At 47.2% G+C, this 15,219-nt stretch overlaps 1 protein-coding gene across 1 annotated transcript; it reads left to right on the top strand.

Annotated features, from left to right (window-relative positions):
• Positions 1-243: 243 nt before the first annotated feature.
• fgfr4 (fibroblast growth factor receptor 4) lies at positions 244-14,920 on the top strand. Its single transcript, XM_036523379.1, has 21 exons — positions 244-1,260; positions 3,311-3,541; positions 6,150-6,331; positions 6,719-6,857; positions 7,044-7,097; positions 7,551-7,814; positions 7,903-7,992; positions 8,302-8,468; positions 9,096-9,219; positions 10,181-10,371; positions 10,497-10,635; positions 10,979-11,172; positions 11,292-11,437; positions 11,529-11,650; positions 11,769-11,879; positions 11,997-12,187; positions 12,932-13,054; positions 13,446-13,516; positions 13,898-14,035; positions 14,155-14,260; positions 14,359-14,920. Exons 2-21 carry the CDS (start codon positions 3,448-3,450, stop codon positions 14,518-14,520), a joined length of 2,808 nt encoding a protein of 935 aa, XP_036379272.1. The 5' UTR covers positions 244-1,260; positions 3,311-3,447; the 3' UTR covers positions 14,521-14,920.
• Positions 14,921-15,219: the final 299 nt, after the last annotated feature.

The following is a 15,219-nucleotide window of genomic DNA, read 5'->3' as shown; positions in this document are numbered from 1 at the left end:
AGAAAATGAGCTATAGTCTTCTAATATAATATATCTTATTAGAAGACTATTAGAATTAATAATATATATTAATTCTAATATATCTTCCCCCCCAAAAACTAAAAAAAACACAATTTTGTAGACAATTTGTAAATAACAGACCATCTTAAAAGGTTATATTCAATGCAAAAAAGCAAAGGATAAAATATATATTTTGTTATATGTAGCCTGTTACATACAGTTTATGAATTTGAGGTTGCCGGTATCAATTAATGTCTTAATTATTTCATAATTTCTAGTTAAATTAAGCGAGCCTATATTAACAAATACATCAGGCGCACATCGAAAACTACGACAAATGGAAATTCTGAAGAAAACGCAACGAAAACACTGACCGTTGCAGAAGCAGTCGTATAATTTGAGAGTGAATGGGGCTCGTTGTGCGGCGCGGATCTTGGTTTTATTTGTCGCTGAGGGCTGCCCGTGAGGGATTATTTTGGGGGGTGGGGGTTACAGAACCCTACCCCCTCCTCCTCCCTTTCTCTCTCTCGTTTTAGTCCATTGTTGTGACTCTTGTGCTCACACAGCCCCGAGTTGGATTGGCACTAAAATGCTAGGAGCACCTCTGCGGCGTAACCAGAGAGTCGCTAATTGAGATTTAGGCTGGCTGATTTCTAAATGCTTTAAGTTCTTCGGGACGAACCATTAGGGAACAGACTGTAAGCGAGAGAGAGAGGCGAGCTAAAACAGCGCAAAGAACTAGCATCTGTTCCATTGTTAGCGCACTACGTGCTACATTTTATTTCCACACTTTGTAGACGGGAGCATCCCATGGACTGAACATCTTGCAGTGGAGATATCTTTCGTTTTCACCCGTGCAAAATTACGGAGCATTTTAAACGGTACCGCCACAGGGAAAGAAAAGCCGCCAGATAACTCTGCGGTAACTTCTTCCAATGGATTTGGCACTTTTTGCCTTATGAGTTTGCACAGAGCGGAGCCGTGGCTTTATTTCGCTGTGAAAATCTAATCAGAAGGTTGAATTGGACTTTGAGCAGCGTACCAAGGATCACATCCCCGGTCGGCAAAGCGGGCTTTGTTTTGGTTTTTTGATGGATTTATAGTTGTACTTCTGGCGTTTTCCCCTCCGACCGGGCAGACAGAAGATCACCAAAGATCGTTTTTTGGGGAAAAAGTGGAAATAAGCCTTCAATGGGGGTTCCAATTATAAAACATCTTGGAAAGAATTAGGAACTTCTATCACCAAGAGCAGAAGGAAAGGTAATTAAACGTCTTTTAGAAAGCGATATTGAATGTGATGTGTGCTTCTGTACTTACCGGGTTGCTGTATTGCATCACAAATTAGCTGCACATAACTAATTATTTGAATTCACGTTTTCTGGATTGCATGTTTTTTCATGTATCAAAGATGATATCATGTTGTTATTATGATGACTCTCATTGAAACCTCAGAGGGGCTAGCGATACCGGTAAAAAAGCGTCTCGCGTCATATGATTTACAAGGTAAATCCAAATCATCCGCATCAGCCGGTTTTGGTGTTTCAGTCAAATTCTGCATGGAGACCACGGCAAAGCTAGTCTCATCAGTGACTTGTTTTCCTCTGTGGATCCATATTTCATTTCACAATGATTCCCCAGCGTATAATTCATGCACGCTTCTCTCTAACACCACATTTTCATCTCGTTTTTTGTTTGATCGCACTTTTTTGTAAAACCGCGGATCGAACCATAAATATTGTCTTTATGTTCGAGGCGTTAAGATCCGTTTGCTTACTTCCAACGAGACAGAATGGCAGAGTTTACAGTTTCCTTCCCTGATTGATCAGTTTGAACAGCGCTCTGACAGAATTGTACAGCCCACGGAACTTTTTGTGCTGTTTGCGCTCGTGTTAAAATTTAACCAAGCAATTGTTGGAATGTAACAGAGCAGAAGACTGGTCTTTGATTTGTGGTTAATGTATTGTAACGGTCTCGGGGGTGACATTATTAAACCGGACCGCATGGACCGGATTAAGGCATAATTAAATTAAACTATTTTGCGCACAATGAGGTTAAATGCACTTGGCTTGTAGTGTTTAGGTATTATATGATTCGCACAAATGCACTTCATTCATTGCCGAACTCCGCAGTAAACAGGTGTGAATACGTTATTCATCTTAAGGCGCTTACGAATTCCATTCATTTGTGAGATTTCTTAGCACAGAGCAATAAAGGTATTCCAAGACTAAATTAAAATTCGCGATCGTGGTGTGTAAGGAAAAGCAGGCACATGGCAGTTGAAAGCGCGCACCCTGACTGGCGCCTGTAACATGCTGGTTTGACGGCCAGTACAGTTAGCACCAATGAATTAATCTCTGTTTAGTCTTCCTCATACGACTTGTCAAATGTTTTTTTGTACGCTCTTCCCACCCTATGGTGAAGGACAAAAAAACAACAAGTGCTCGTGCGCTAATGGCCAGTTCTTTCCTGCGTTGCACTGTTCGAAAAGGCATCTATTTGGGAGGAAAACAACGTGGATACATGATAACTGAACTGGGCCACTGCTTATTGCTACACACACATATATATATATTCTCCAGTTGTCTGTAAAATTTGAAAGGCAGAATATGTACATTATATAATTAGCCCAAAGTCTTGTTAAATTTAGGTTAAATACGCCACAAGACACGCACACTGCCTACAGCCGCCAATCTTTTTACATTTACGTTTACATTTATTCATTTAGCAGACGCTTTTATCCAAAGCGACTTACATAGGTTACAGTTCAGCAGTTTTTCAGCATGGTACGTTGGATGTTGACTCACAGATCAACCAGACTCATACATATTTTCATTAACAGCATGCTAAATGGATGATGAATCTATGAAGTTAAATTAAAATCTCCGCAAAATTACTCCCTGTGAAAAGATGGGAGTGTCTGTAATGTTGAGTGCATCACTTATCACCATGTGCCCCTGGCTTTCCGGCAACTTTCAAGTGTTTCCTTTGTAACGGGTCGTTATTCAGACAGCCAAGTACACCTATTCACAAGCAACAGCCTCACATTCATACCTACCGTTATTCATGGAGAGGATGGAGAGTGCCGAACGTACAATGGTGACTTGGGAGTTAGGGAATTTGTGGTTAAATAAAAGGATTCCTGAAACCCTCATATATAAATGTCCTTTCTTGTATTTCCGTTATGTATTGAAAAACTCAAGTTGAATATTTTTCTTGCAGCCTTGCCAAGATAGACTGGGGCGCGGAAATCAGATTTGGGTGGGTTGTGAGAGCTGTATGTGATTAACTTTATTTATTTATATTTTTGCAGCTTACAAGTCACTGGGGTGTAAACTGAGCTCGCCAATGCCAGGAGACAGTGTCTGAGGGCAACCGAAAACTGAAGGGTTCCCCTTCCCTCCCCCCATTCCCCTTTACTACAAGACGCACACACATCACCTCCGCAAGATGATCATCGCCTGCCAGTTCTGTGTCCTTATCCTCGGCCTGGCAGATGGTGTCCTGGCCAAACCAGTCCTGACAGAGGATGGTAGAATGAAAGGTTGGTTCCTACAGTATTTTTTTGATTTTCTTCTGTACTTCACTATTTTAAGGAGAAGCTCAACTCAGAGGACTTCTGTTAAAACTTTAACAAAGTCTAGCTTCAGCACGTTAGGCGGCTCTGTGCCATACCAGCCAACAGAGAGCCACCGTGCAGCTCCACATTCAAGCGCTGCAGTTCAGCATAAGTTAAATTACACTTCTGGTTCATTTAAGAGTTATCTTACATACTAGACAAGACAAATGAAACGATCACTAATCCTTTCATGCATTAACCTTTAAAAAGGACAGTCAAACAAATATATAAATTCATATTCTTGCTTTTATATCTTTATTTATTTATCCAAGATATAGTTTGCCGAGCACACTAAGATGGAATCATGCGTATGCAATGTATCTGTTATGAATTCATTCATTATAATATGTGTTTTTTTGGAGTTAATTAAATAGGTTTGCGGTCATGATGACTGTAATTATGACCTGGCATATCATGCAGCAGAAAATAGAAGCGGCGTAACGTTTTTTAGAGAGTAATCTCTGCTTGTGTTTTGTGCTGTTAACTGTGCTATTCGGTCTTGCCAAAGGCCTCAGGCACGGAAGTGTAAATCTGTCTGGCCTGGTGCCAGGGGCTTGGGGTGGGGGGTGGGGGGCTCCCATTGATGCTTTACAAATGCATTCCGTTTATTACCTGCTACAGTCATTCATTCAGATTTAAGTGTGATTATGTTGTGCGCTTAGCAAGAGGCTATGGTCCTGCTAAAGAGGCAGCTTTTGTGGTGTACAGGAGCTGGGTCTGATATCTGATATCTTCATTGAGTCATCCTTAAAAGAGTTCCGAGCATCCTTTTTTTACCCTAACTCACAGAAGTAGCGCTCATATGTTTTGGCCGAAGAGAAAGTGTTCGCAGTAGTGAGGCAGAGTTGCTCTGGCCTCACACACACATAGGCAGCTGAGACCGATTGGCGTGGGGGTTAGTTGTGGCTCCCGAGGCCCCTGATGAGCTGGTCGTTATGTTTCCCTGTCTCTGATCCCCTGCAAGCTCACTCCCACCGTGGGGGACTTGTGAGGGCGGTGAGACCCTGGGGAGAGGCCCAACAATGCATCACTAAGTCGCTGCCAGAAGACATTACACTCATTTAATGACAGTAATAATTCAGGAGGCAAAGCCACCTAAGGAAAGTTCCAGTTCACACTGAAGGGAAAAAAAGAGAGAGAAAAAGGGAGGAAAAAAAGAAACAAGCAGTAGTTGTGAACTCTAGCATTCTGCCCCTGGGAAGAAGTCCAGGGAATCTGAACCTATAAAATGAAGTGTAAGTAAGTGTATCACACACATGAAAGCAGTGCATGGGTCTGTCAAGACAGCCATGTCCACAAAAACACCTCTCAGTTGTGACCCGGCTTACCACAAGAACCTGTCTGGCTTGCAAGTGAAGTCAAGTTCATAGATAATGTGGCTTGCCTGTTGAAACCGTAATGAGTTAATTATTGGTTTGTGTAGTAATCTTCGCCACTGAAGTATCCTGTGTTTCTCAACTGCGGCGAGACGCAACAAAGGCATCTGTTGCACTGGAGAGGTAATCGTTGTGAATAATTGGCAAACGAGTCGTCTGTCAGTGGTTCTCACGGGAGTGAGCTCCTTCCTCTTCCCCACAAAAGAGTTGCCACATCTGAAAAAGCCACCTCATCTATACTGCCTCCCCAAAAACTGAAACGTGGGGCTGGATTTCACTGTGCTTTCAGACAGTGAACCTGACCCATTTGGCACACAAGCCATTTGCGTGATTTAAATTCTGTGTTAAATTTTGTTTTTGTTTTTATTTCTCCTTTTCGGGGCTGGGATTTCACACCCTCCCTAAAGGTCAAAGAGAGGTCAGAGTCCAGTTTGAACCCTGGCAAGTTCATCAGCGTGTGTATGCATCTCGGTTGGGGGTGGGCCTGTCCCCCAGGGCCAGGCATGTTGGGGGACGCAGGGGGTCAGTCTGTCACCCCATCTCACAGAACGGCGTGGGGTGAGGGTGTCCATTTGAAATATCTCACCTTGCACAAGCTCCTTACACTGTTTCCAACACTTGCAACTCGGCTGGCTGTATTCTGTTTACAGGGCATTGCATACTCAGCAACAAGCCATCATGTGTCTAGTTAAGAGTAGTAGAAAATTTGGTATATTATGAAGGGGGCTGTTTTTGGCTGAACAGGACAAGGCTGTTCACTTGCCTTGGCATTGATAATCTTTTCTCTATCTTTATGTGTATTCCGTGTATTGGACCAGTGAAGGAGAGTGGTGTTTTGTTTTGTTTCGCTTTTTTACCCTTTTTTCCTGGGGGGAGAACAGATTGCCCTTCGACGAAAGACTCGCAGGAAGCAATTAGACAGGAAATTGGCCTGGAATTGCAGTTTTTCTGCAGCGTGGCTGGGCGTGTGTATGAACCAATTGTTGGGATTGGACATGCTAACCCGGCTTATCGTGACACTTCATCGGGAGTCAGCACTGAAATGAAAACCAGGCAGAAGGCGGGGGGCTTGTGGTGAAAACGTCCAAAAGTAAACTGAACCTGGGCTGTGTTTTCTTGCCCCCCCCCCCTTTCTCCTCCCCCCCTACCCTCTCCAGAGCCCAGACATTCACGCCCCCTTCTCCAGCCAGGATACCCTGAGAATGCTACGGTGGTGGTCGGGGGCCGGGTGAATCTGCACTGCAAAGTTCACAGGCCGGCCTTGACGCGCATCCAGTGGTTCAGGAAGGACAGTGAACGCTTGGGCTCAGATGGCCTTCCCCTCCTTAGGCCTCTGTCGGTAAGCAAAGCTGTTCATTCAAGCAATCAGTCCATCAGTTTATTTGACCTGGTACAGTGCTGTAAGGTAGATGTAAGGGCTTCACAGAATGTACAACAGATGAGCAATACAGGTTATGATTGGCATATCGTGAAATTGGGGGGAAAAGAGATAAATTATACAATGAAAGGGAGGGAGAAGTGTTTTATAGCTATGCTGATTGCCCTAATGGGAATATATGTAGGTAACATACGTAAGATTTACCTTTGAAAGGATAAAAAAAATGCTAAAAATCATTCACATACTATTGCCGGTCATTTGGAAATGAAGGATTTAGAGGGTCTTGGGGATAATGTTTTGCCGTTGCAGGAAGCTAATACCCTTTCTGGTTCATTTTGATTTGCGCAGCCTCTTCTCAGCAACACCTCCAAAGTCAACATTCTGCCTCTTTCCAACATCACGCTGGAGGATGCAGGAGAGTACATATGCAGGGCAGAGAACTCTGTGATGCAGACCTCGCAGTCTGCCTGGCTGCAGGTTTTACCGGGTACGCTGTCAGTGTCTGTGTGGGAAGCAGCGTTCAAATGTTTCTAAACATTATAAGCGCCCTTTTATGTTCAGTTCAGTGGCAATTGTGGGGGGCGATTGTTTGAGAAGTGCAAACATTCAGTGATCCTGCTTGGTTTACAGTGCGTAATTAGTGTATTCACAGTTCGCTCCTTGTTCTGTGCAGAGCCCCTCCCTCCCTGGACCCCAGAACCGGCCACAGTCACCGAACATCCAGCCGGTAAGTCCGCTGCGAGAGGGTAGGGGGTTGTGGGGAGGTTAGTTTCCAGGCGTGAGCGCTGCTCATCCCCTGGGTCTCAAAGTTAGCGGGCCGCGCCCGCAGTTCCACCCAGTCATTTCACTCAATCATTTCACTCCGCAAACTTGTTGCACGGCCCCGGTTTCCGTCACGCTATGACATGTTCATTACACTCTTTGTCAGCTTGTCAGGCTGAGTGTGCAACCCGCTCTCAGTCCCACAATGATCCACACAGACAGAACAACAGGGGGAAAAAGGGGAGGGGGGGGTGGTCCTTCATCTCCATGGAAACCTCTCTTTGTGTGTTGTGGGGAAAAGAATGGAGGCAAGAGTTGAAAGGTCATGCTCGGGTGATAGGCACCCCCCTCCCTTTTTTTTCGTTTGTGGAGATGAGCTGTTGAGATGAGCCGCTGTGGTTTCGTTTTGTTTTCCCAGACCTCCCTGAGGATCAGGTGGAGGACGCTGTTGAGCATTTGTTGCTGGAACCTGGAGATGTCCTCAAACTGAGCTGTGACACCAACCGCCCGGGCGGCGTCCACTGGTACAAGGGTGAGGATCGGGTCACGCACAGCGCCCGGATCCAGATCCGCTCCACCGTCATGGAGATCACGGACGTGACGTACGAGGACTCCGGGCTGTATGTGTGCGTGCTGAGGGGCACCAGGGAGCCGCTGAGAAACTTCACCATCACTGTGGCTGGTAATGCATTATTCCCAGTGCGGAAGTCTGTGGTTTTCTTACAATAATAGAAGTCACACAAACTGAAATAAAGGGCTCTGTGTTGCAGACTCACTGGGATCGGGTGACGACGATGAAGACAACGGTTTGGAAGATACGTCGACTGAAATTGAGAATGAGCAGGTCTACTTCACCAGGGGTGAGTCATAGCATTACATACTAATCTTGTGTATTTAAAAATATTTAAATATTTGAAAATTTATGTATAAATTAATAATAAGAAAAAGCCATTTCACAGAAGAGTGTGTTGGGAACATGAATCTCTACTTTGCTGGAGTATCCAAGGAAATCGCAGTCACAAAAACAGGAGCGTTCGTCAAGATGGGAATATTGTCCTAATAATGACATTGATGATAATAATAACACTATTAATGATGTTAGTTAGTGTGTCAGTGAATGACACTGACAGCACGGCTAAAGCTCACACATTCTTACACTGCTCCTTTAGGGCCCTACTGGACACACACACAGCGCATGGAGAAGAAGCTCTACGCCGTTCCTGCCGGCAACACTGTCAAATTCCGCTGTCCCGCCATGGGGAGCCCCCTGCCCACCATCCGCTGGCTGAAGAACGGGCGCGAGTTCCGGGGGGAGCAGCGTATCGGAGGCATTAAGGTAAGCTCCCCGGGCCTCCTCTCCCCTTGCCCTTGCCTGAGAGAGAGAGAGCAGGAGAGGTGTGTTCAGGAACGTGACTCAACTTTCGGTTTTGCTCCCCGGGGTCTTTTGTTTGCGAACATTCACGTCTTTCATCGAAATCAGTCCCTTCTTCAACACCCTCGACATGGTAGGGTTGCAGCCAATGGCCTTGATAGGGTCTGGCCCAGATTCTTTAAGGCACTGGCTTTTTACTGGTGTGTTTACACAGAGAGCTTTCAGCAGCTAGCTTTGTCCCTCAGAAACATAAAAAAAAGTTGCAGCGAAAGAAAGGCAGATATCAATTAGCTATGCTGTCTTTATTTCCACTGCAACCTCCAAGCCTGCAGGTGAATGTTCCCAGGTGTGCAGTTAACAGGTTTATGGGTGGCAGTGTAGCATAGTGGTAAGGAGCAGGGTTTGTAAACAAAAGGTTGCTGGTTCAATTTCACTGCTCCTGTACCCTTGTGCAAGGTACATATCCCAGAATTGCCTCAATAAAAATAACCAGCTGTATAAATGGATAACATGTACAAAATGTAAGTTCCTCTGGATAAGAGCATCTGCTAAATGTCAATAATGTAATGTGTTCTGCGTTTCCATCCTCAGCTGAGGCACCAGCACTGGAGCCTGGTTATGGAGAGTGTGGTCCCGTCGGACCGTGGGAACTACACATGCGTGGTGGAGAACAAGTACGGCTCCATCACCCACAGCTACATCCTGGACGTGCTGGGTAAGAGTCTCGAGCTTTGCGTCTCACCCCCTCCGACCGGGCAGCGGCCCGTGTCTCCGCCAGGAGCCACCGGCAGCACACACAGCGCAACACATGCCACAAGTAATTAGCGTCCCGCCACACCACCTTCCCGCCACAAGCTCCTGTTTTCTTGTGTTACGAGGAAAACGGAAGAGGAAAGAAAGCAAACAAAAACTTCCCTAAAAAAGGTCCGTGGAGCCGCGCAGGCAGGGTGCAGGAATTCACTCCCAGCTTTAGATGTCTGCTGAGATATTTAAGATCGGCTCTGGGAATTGGGCAATAAAGGCTGGCGCGCCGAGAGGGGGGAAGGGGAGCTAGCCCCTGGCGTCGGCTCGTACGGGACGTGCTTGGAAGCGCAGCGTGCTGGAGCGTCCAGGCCGGTTTTCTACCTGACCTGTGACAGACCTGTTTGTTAAAGAGTCCGGTTTGGGGTCAACTGCTGTCTCCGAGCGGCGGAGGGGGGAAAAGAGCAGGCATACAAAAAAAAAAGCCCAGCAACTTCAAAGTGGCCCCACTGCATCGGCCTGGCTGCAGACTCCCCTAATGGAACCAATTTGTGTTTGTCTGGCCAGCTTTGGAACTGCTGCTTATCTCCCCTTCCTTTGGCTATCTGATCAGATTAGTATTCCTAATTAACGTGTTTCTTTTTATACTTTTGTGGCAATTATTTCAAAGAATGAGTCACCGCAGCCAAAAATAATCTCGACTCCCTCTCGTTATTGATGGAGTAAATAGTTAGCAGATATTGATTTCTCTTTTTTTAATGGTTAGAGTGCATTTGTTTCTCGTTAGAATTCATAAGTGTCTGCACCATGTGAAGCAAGCTGGCACCGGCCGCCCTGCTGGTTGCAGTTTGAATTCATTTGCAGATTTCCCTGTCCGCTCCAGGACAGAGGGCTCTCCTGGATGTGCAGGCTAACCTTCCCTCTCCTGGTTTCAGAGCGTTCCCCACACCGACCCATCCTGCAGGCGGGCCTGCCCGCCAACACCACCGCTGTGGTGGGCAGCGACGTGCAGTTCCTCTGCAAGGTCTACAGCGACGCCCAGCCCCACATCCAGTGGCTGAAGCACATTGAGAAGAACGGCAGCCGCTACGGGCCCGACGGCATCCCTTACGTCCAGATCTTAAAGGTAACAGAGGAGAGACCCCCCCCTCCTGACCTCCTCATTCCAATCATCCTGTATTTTCCCACCTCTGAATTCAAGGGAGAGGGTATGGTGATGGATGTTTTTTTTTTCTGCTGTGTTTTCTGCAGACGGGCAGCCTCAACATGTCTGAGGTGGAGGTTTTGTACCTGACCAACGTCACCATGGAGGACGCAGGAGAGTACACCTGCCTGGCTGGGAACTCTATCGGATTCTCTTACCAGTCAGCCTGGCTCACCGTTCTGTCAGGTACGCTTCGGTTAGCATATTGTTTAAGCAGCAGGGCTTGTAACCGAAAGGTTGCCAGTTCGATTCCCCACTGGGGCACTACTGCTGTACCCTTGGGCAAGGTACTTAACCCACAGTTTCCTCAGTAAATATCCAGCTGTATGAATGGATAACATTGTAAAAAACTAACCAATGTAAGTAGCTCTGGATAAGAGCGCCTGCTAAATGCCAATAATGTAATGTAAAAAATGCAATGGTTAGACCACGCTGGTGGACCATCCCATAACCAGCTGTTGTGTTATTGTGTTTGCTTGGGTTTGATGCAGTCCTCATATCAGGTTTCTGTTTTGCATTGGTTTTGCAGAGGAGGACGTGGCTGAGGAGGTGGATCTGATGGAGACCAAGTACACGGACATCATCATCTACGCCTCGGGGTTCTTGGCTCTGGTGATGGCCATCGTGATCGTGGTGCTGTGCCGCATGCAGGCCAACCCCAGCAGAGAGCCGTTTGACGTTCTCCCCGTGCAGAAACTCTCCAAATTCCCCCTTCGCAGACAGGTGAGGTTTCGAGCAGAGCCATAGAGATGCGAAATTGTGTGGAGAAAGGTTTCACTACAGCCTTCTGAGTGCATCTTGACCTGACGATGCCTGTTCTTGTCTGTTATTTTTCCCTCCAGTACTCGGTGGAGTCGAACTCTTCAGGAAAGTCCAGCGCTTCCCTGATGCGGGTGGCTCGTCTGTCTTCTAGCTGTTCTCCCATGCTGGCCGGAGTCATGGAGTTTGAGCTGCCCTTTGACCCCGACTGGGAGTTTTCCCGGGAGAAGTGAGTCCCGAACAAGGCCGACATTCCACAGCACAGTCTTACCATGTCCCTTTGCAGCATTGTTGACCCCTCTCCTTGTCCTTTGCTCTAGTTTGACCCTGGGGAAGCCCCTAGGAGAGGGCTGCTTTGGTCAAGTGGTGAGGGCAGAGGCTTATGGGATCAATAAGGACAATCCGGACCAGGTGACGACAGTGGCGGTCAAGATGCTGAAGGGTATGTAGGTCTTTCGGGGAGGTCTCTCTGAAGAGAATCGGCTAGTTTAAATGTGAATGCTCTTGCTGTTTGTGCTTGCGGCCAACTGAAGAACCTCCCTCCCTCCTTCCCTCCCCAGATGATGCCACAGATAAAGACCTGGCTGACCTGATCTCCGAGATGGAGCTCATGAAGGTGATGGACAAGCACAAGAACATAATCAACCTCCTTGGCGTGTGCACGCAAGATGGTGAGTTCCTCTCTTTGGCCTCTCTTTGCCTTTTTCAATGATGGTCGTGGCCTCCGGAAGGCCCTCATCCTCCTTCTCTGAAAGTCTAAGTAGCGGCCGGTCGTTTGAACCCTTCAGGTCCGCTGTACGTGCTGGTGGAGTACGCCTCCAAGGGCAGCCTGCGGGAGTACTTGCGAGCACGGCGCCCGCCTGGCATGGACTACACCTTCGACGTGACCAAGGTGCCCGAGGAGCAGCTCACCTTCAAAGACCTGCTGTCCTGCGCCTACCAGGTGGCACGGGGCATGGAGTACCTGGCCTCCAAAAGGGTGAGTTTTGCCATTGGGGGCAACATTCTGGTCAAATCCGCTGGTCTGGTTTCTCTTATCAACCCGGGCTTTTACGGGGGATGCTGTTGCAGAAATTCCACAGATGAGTGGGGGCTTAGCGGTGTTTACTGCCGTGTCCAGTCCGTCTCAGCGGGCTTTGTCTGTTTTAGCACTGCCATAAATCCGTTAGCAAACAGGCGCAGAGACCCATCGGTGGACACGTCCTGTTATTGGTTCTTTGTGGCCCGCGAAGAATGCAGCAGTCTGAAACCCTCCCATTACACACCGCAAACCAGGGGTTTCATTTCTGAGCCTCTGCTCGCTGCTCCCATTTAAAATGAAACACTGAAATAAACTTAATGACATCCATTCAATCTGGCAAACAGATTTTGTTGTCTTTTCTATGAACCCCAAACCCATATAAGCTAGATTTAATTCCAGAATTTTCTAAATGCACATTCTCTGTGTTGACTCAGCCTGTATACTTTATTTAGAAATTGAGGCATAATCATTTTAACTCCCCTGTACTTCTGGGTCTGTTTTTCTCTGTGTCTGTAATGTGATACTGCAGACCTCACTGCAGCCTTAAATATTCAGTTAAACTAAGACAATTGAATGGGTGGAATATAAATGATGAAAATTGCTGCTATCATCTGCTATTTAACTTTTGGAAGAGCTGAACTTGAAAGAAAAAAGAAGTTAGAGTTTTGACATGATATATTTTCCTTTTCTTTTTTTTGACAGTGCATCCACCGAGATTTAGCGGCGAGGAATGTTCTGGTGACGGAGGACAACGTGATGAAAATTGCGGACTTCGGCCTGGCACGGGGAGTGCACCAGATCGACTACTACAAGAAAACCACCAACGTGAGTTGGCTGCTCTTCTGCCGCCCCGTAATGAGCGGTGCCGTTGGGCCACATCGCCGTGCAGCTCCGTCCTCTGAACGGCTCCCCCCATATCCTCGTAAACATTGTGACAGTTCTCATTGTGTGCCCGTGTCCCCTGGTTGTGGCTGTTTGCAGCTTTTAATGTTTTTAAAGACAGATGTTTGAAGTGCCCCTCCGGATTGACAGGAAGCCTAATGGGAGATAATTGGGACGGGGGGGGGGGGGGGGGGGGGGGGGGGGGAGGGGGAGGCTGGGGTGGGGAGGTGGGGGGTTAGGGGGGTATGAGCGGATCAAAAGGAGGGCGATTCAGCCCCGTCGGCGCGGTAACCCCACTGTCCACTCACAGAGCCGTGTTGTTTTCCGCCCGCAGGGACGGCTGCCTGTGAAATGGATGGCACCAGAGGCCTTGTTCGACAGAGTCTACACGCACCAGAGCGACGTGTAAGTCCAGCTAATCGCCTGCGGCTGTGCCAGGCCGTCAGCTGACCAGCTCCGGGCTGGAATCTCCCAGGCTGGAATGCTCCCCGGTTCCTTTTGTCCTGCAAATTAGGCCTATACCTGCTAGAACTGGGGGGCGAGCGACGCCGAGGCCTTGTTTGAATCTCAATATGAAAGGAGCCTGTATACAACACTTTCGCATGCGCTTCTTATTCATCGCAGAGTGAAAACAAACAGAGTAACAAGACCGGGTCAAAACAGAGCATAGGCTCTATACACATTCCTGCCAAGAGTCATTGTAAGCTGGTATTTGCTGTTTGAGTGCGAGGCTCTTGCCTGCCCTCAGCCAGCCCTTGTGAACACGTTCGTTTCTCGTTTCCACAGGTGGTCTTTTGGAGTCTTGATGTGGGAGATTTTCACCCTGGGGGGCTCGCCCTATCCTGGGATCCCGGTAGAGGAGCTCTTTAAGCTGCTGAAGGAGGGCCACCGCATGGACAAGCCTTCCAACTGCACACATGAACTGTGAGTAACACTTGTACAGTACCCTTCTAGAAACTTCCAAGGTCTCTGCGCCGTATGTACGGTGGGATTTCTCGTATGAAAGACGCTGACTGTGTGTCATGTGGTCTGTGCCTTGACAGGTACATGATGATGAGGGAGTGTTGGCACGCAGTACCCACCCAGAGGCCCACGTTCAAACAACTCGTGGAGGAGCTGGACAGAGTGCTGCTGGCAGTCTCAGATGAGGTGAGCGCAGGACTCCCACCTCAGAGTTCAGTGTCACGCCTGAATCCCCAGTGTATGAGGCAGTGATTAAACTCCCGCGTTGGCGTTCTCTCTTGCAGTACCTGGACCTGTCCACGCCCTTCGAGCAGTACTCCCCGTCTTGCGAGGACACTTCCAGCTCCTGCTCCTCGGACAACGACTCGGTCTTTACCCACGATGCCTTGTCCACCGACCCCTGCCTCCTCGGCTACCACGACGTGCACTCCAGGATGAAGACCTGAAAAACGAGCGGTCGGCAAAGACGAAGTTGCCGCGGGCACTGGCTTGAGGGCATTACACGGGGGTGAAAAAAAAGTTTGCTTTAAAAACAAAATGCGCGCATAAAAAAGGGGTACGAGCATTGTTGTTTCTGGCTCTGCGCCCAAGAACATTATCTCAATGTTTGGCACTGCGGAAACCTGGCTATTAAAATGGCTGCAGTGTATTTTCAGGTTCTTCTTAATGAAGCAGGACTTTCTTTCTCAGCTAAGCTATTTAGTCTAGGTTGCCTTGGGAAAGATGGGCAGTGGGCCTCATGTACAAACTCCTTTGAGCGAATAGCGCAGCTCCAGATCTGGTACCATGTAGAACCAGAATAGACAGAAAAAAAAGAAAGAAAATATATTTTGTTATAAAACAGAAGGTGATAGCATTGTGAAATATAAATATATATATAGATATAAGATTATTTTACAATCCGGTATTTAAAAAAAAATTGTCTTAAATCTCAGGACGTCTTGTATTAAGTTGCTATAATGGCAGCAAAGTGCCTGAATTTCTGATTTCCTGTGAATATATTAAATATTAAAATATTTTTTATGTACATATCACAAAGAGAAAAAAGTCAGTTACCTTTTATAAATTATTTTGAATGATGTGAGATGAATTATTTGGGTGAAGAAATAATGTATCTCTGACCACATATCATTGTACTGGAAATA

Source organism: Megalops cyprinoides, chromosome 3, assembly GCF_013368585.1.
Source record: "Megalops cyprinoides isolate fMegCyp1 chromosome 3, fMegCyp1.pri, whole genome shotgun sequence".
NCBI lineage: Eukaryota > Metazoa > Chordata > Actinopteri > Elopiformes > Megalopidae > Megalops > Megalops cyprinoides.
The sequence above is the reverse complement of the archived record's forward strand: the minus strand, read 5'-3'. Positions and strand labels throughout refer to the sequence as shown.